The sequence below is a fragment of the Clytia hemisphaerica genome, unplaced genomic scaffold (genome assembly GCF_902728285.1).
Source record: "Clytia hemisphaerica strain Z4C2 unplaced genomic scaffold, Clytia hemisphaerica genome assembly, whole genome shotgun sequence".
Lineage (NCBI taxonomy): Eukaryota > Metazoa > Cnidaria > Hydrozoa > Leptothecata > Clytiidae > Clytia > Clytia hemisphaerica.
In genome coordinates, this window is record NW_027104293.1 from 770,384 (window position 1) to 771,342 (window position 959).

General features: G+C 40.8%; 1 protein-coding gene across 1 annotated transcript; it reads right to left on the reverse strand.

The window, feature by feature from the left end:
* LOC136817177 (uncharacterized) lies at positions 1-696 on the reverse strand. Its single transcript, XM_067073513.1, has one exon. The coding sequence runs from the start codon at positions 694-696 to the stop codon at positions 1-3; it is 696 nt and encodes a 231-aa protein (XP_066929614.1).
* Positions 697-959: the final 263 nt, after the last annotated feature.

Genomic DNA, 959 nt, shown 5'->3' on the forward strand with positions numbered 1-959 from the left:
TTATTGATTTAAATAGTTGGTTAATGAGATACGAGAAGTATTTCCATTAGGATTTCGATCATAATTCTGCAGTCTTCTTTGTCTTGACTGTCTCTCTTGTCTCAAAATATTTTCGAGAACACCATCCTCGTCTGTATAAGTTTCATTGTTCATTTGACAAAAATTGTGTAGAGTGACGCAGGCGATTGTCACAGCAGCGACATTTTCAATCCTATTATCAAGTCGTTTGAGTAAGATTCTCCATCGAGCTTTTAAGATCCCAAATGCTCTCTCGACATGAACCCGACCACTCGATAATTTTCGGTTAAAAACACGTTGATCTCTTGTTAGCCCTGGTCCGAATTGGTGTGGTGTGATTAGCCATGATAGTAAGGGATAGGCACCGTCTCCGAGGACAAGGGGTCTTATTTCCGAATCATCGATTACGTCAATAGGTTTCGTCAAAATTTCTTGATTTTCGGCCCTTCTAAAGAGTGAGGAGTTTCGAAGGTTTCTAGCGTCGTGACAACTACCTGGAAATCCCGTTGCAACATCTAAAAACATTAAATTTGCCCCAACTAACCCTTGTATTGATACTGTGTAGCACTGTTTCCTACTGTAATAGTCAGCTTTCGATTCAACACTGGGAGCAGATATTGGGATGTGAGTTCCATCCAAAGCGCCAACTACCTGGGGAAATTCGGTTTGGTAGTTCATCTTAAATTCTTCTATCGCCTTAGCAGTATCTCTTCTTGTTTGAGGAAATTTGATAAACCTTTGGGAGAGTCTCGTTAGTTCTAAACAAAATTCCTTTGTTATTTGTACTGCCGTTGAGCTTCCAACGGCAAATGTTTTTGCGACAGTCCTAAAGGAGTTTCCAGTTGCCAGCCTCCATAAAGCAATCGCTACTCTTTTTTCTATGGGTATTGCTCTGCGTAACTGTGTGTCACGTCTTTCTAATCTTGGCCGAACAAGTGCTA

Bases quoted from the DNA above. Each gene is read 5' to 3' on its own strand.
- LOC136817177 (XM_067073513.1), bottom strand. From the start codon at position 696: ATGAACTACCAAACCGAATTTCCCCAGGTAGTTGGCGCTTTGGATGGA.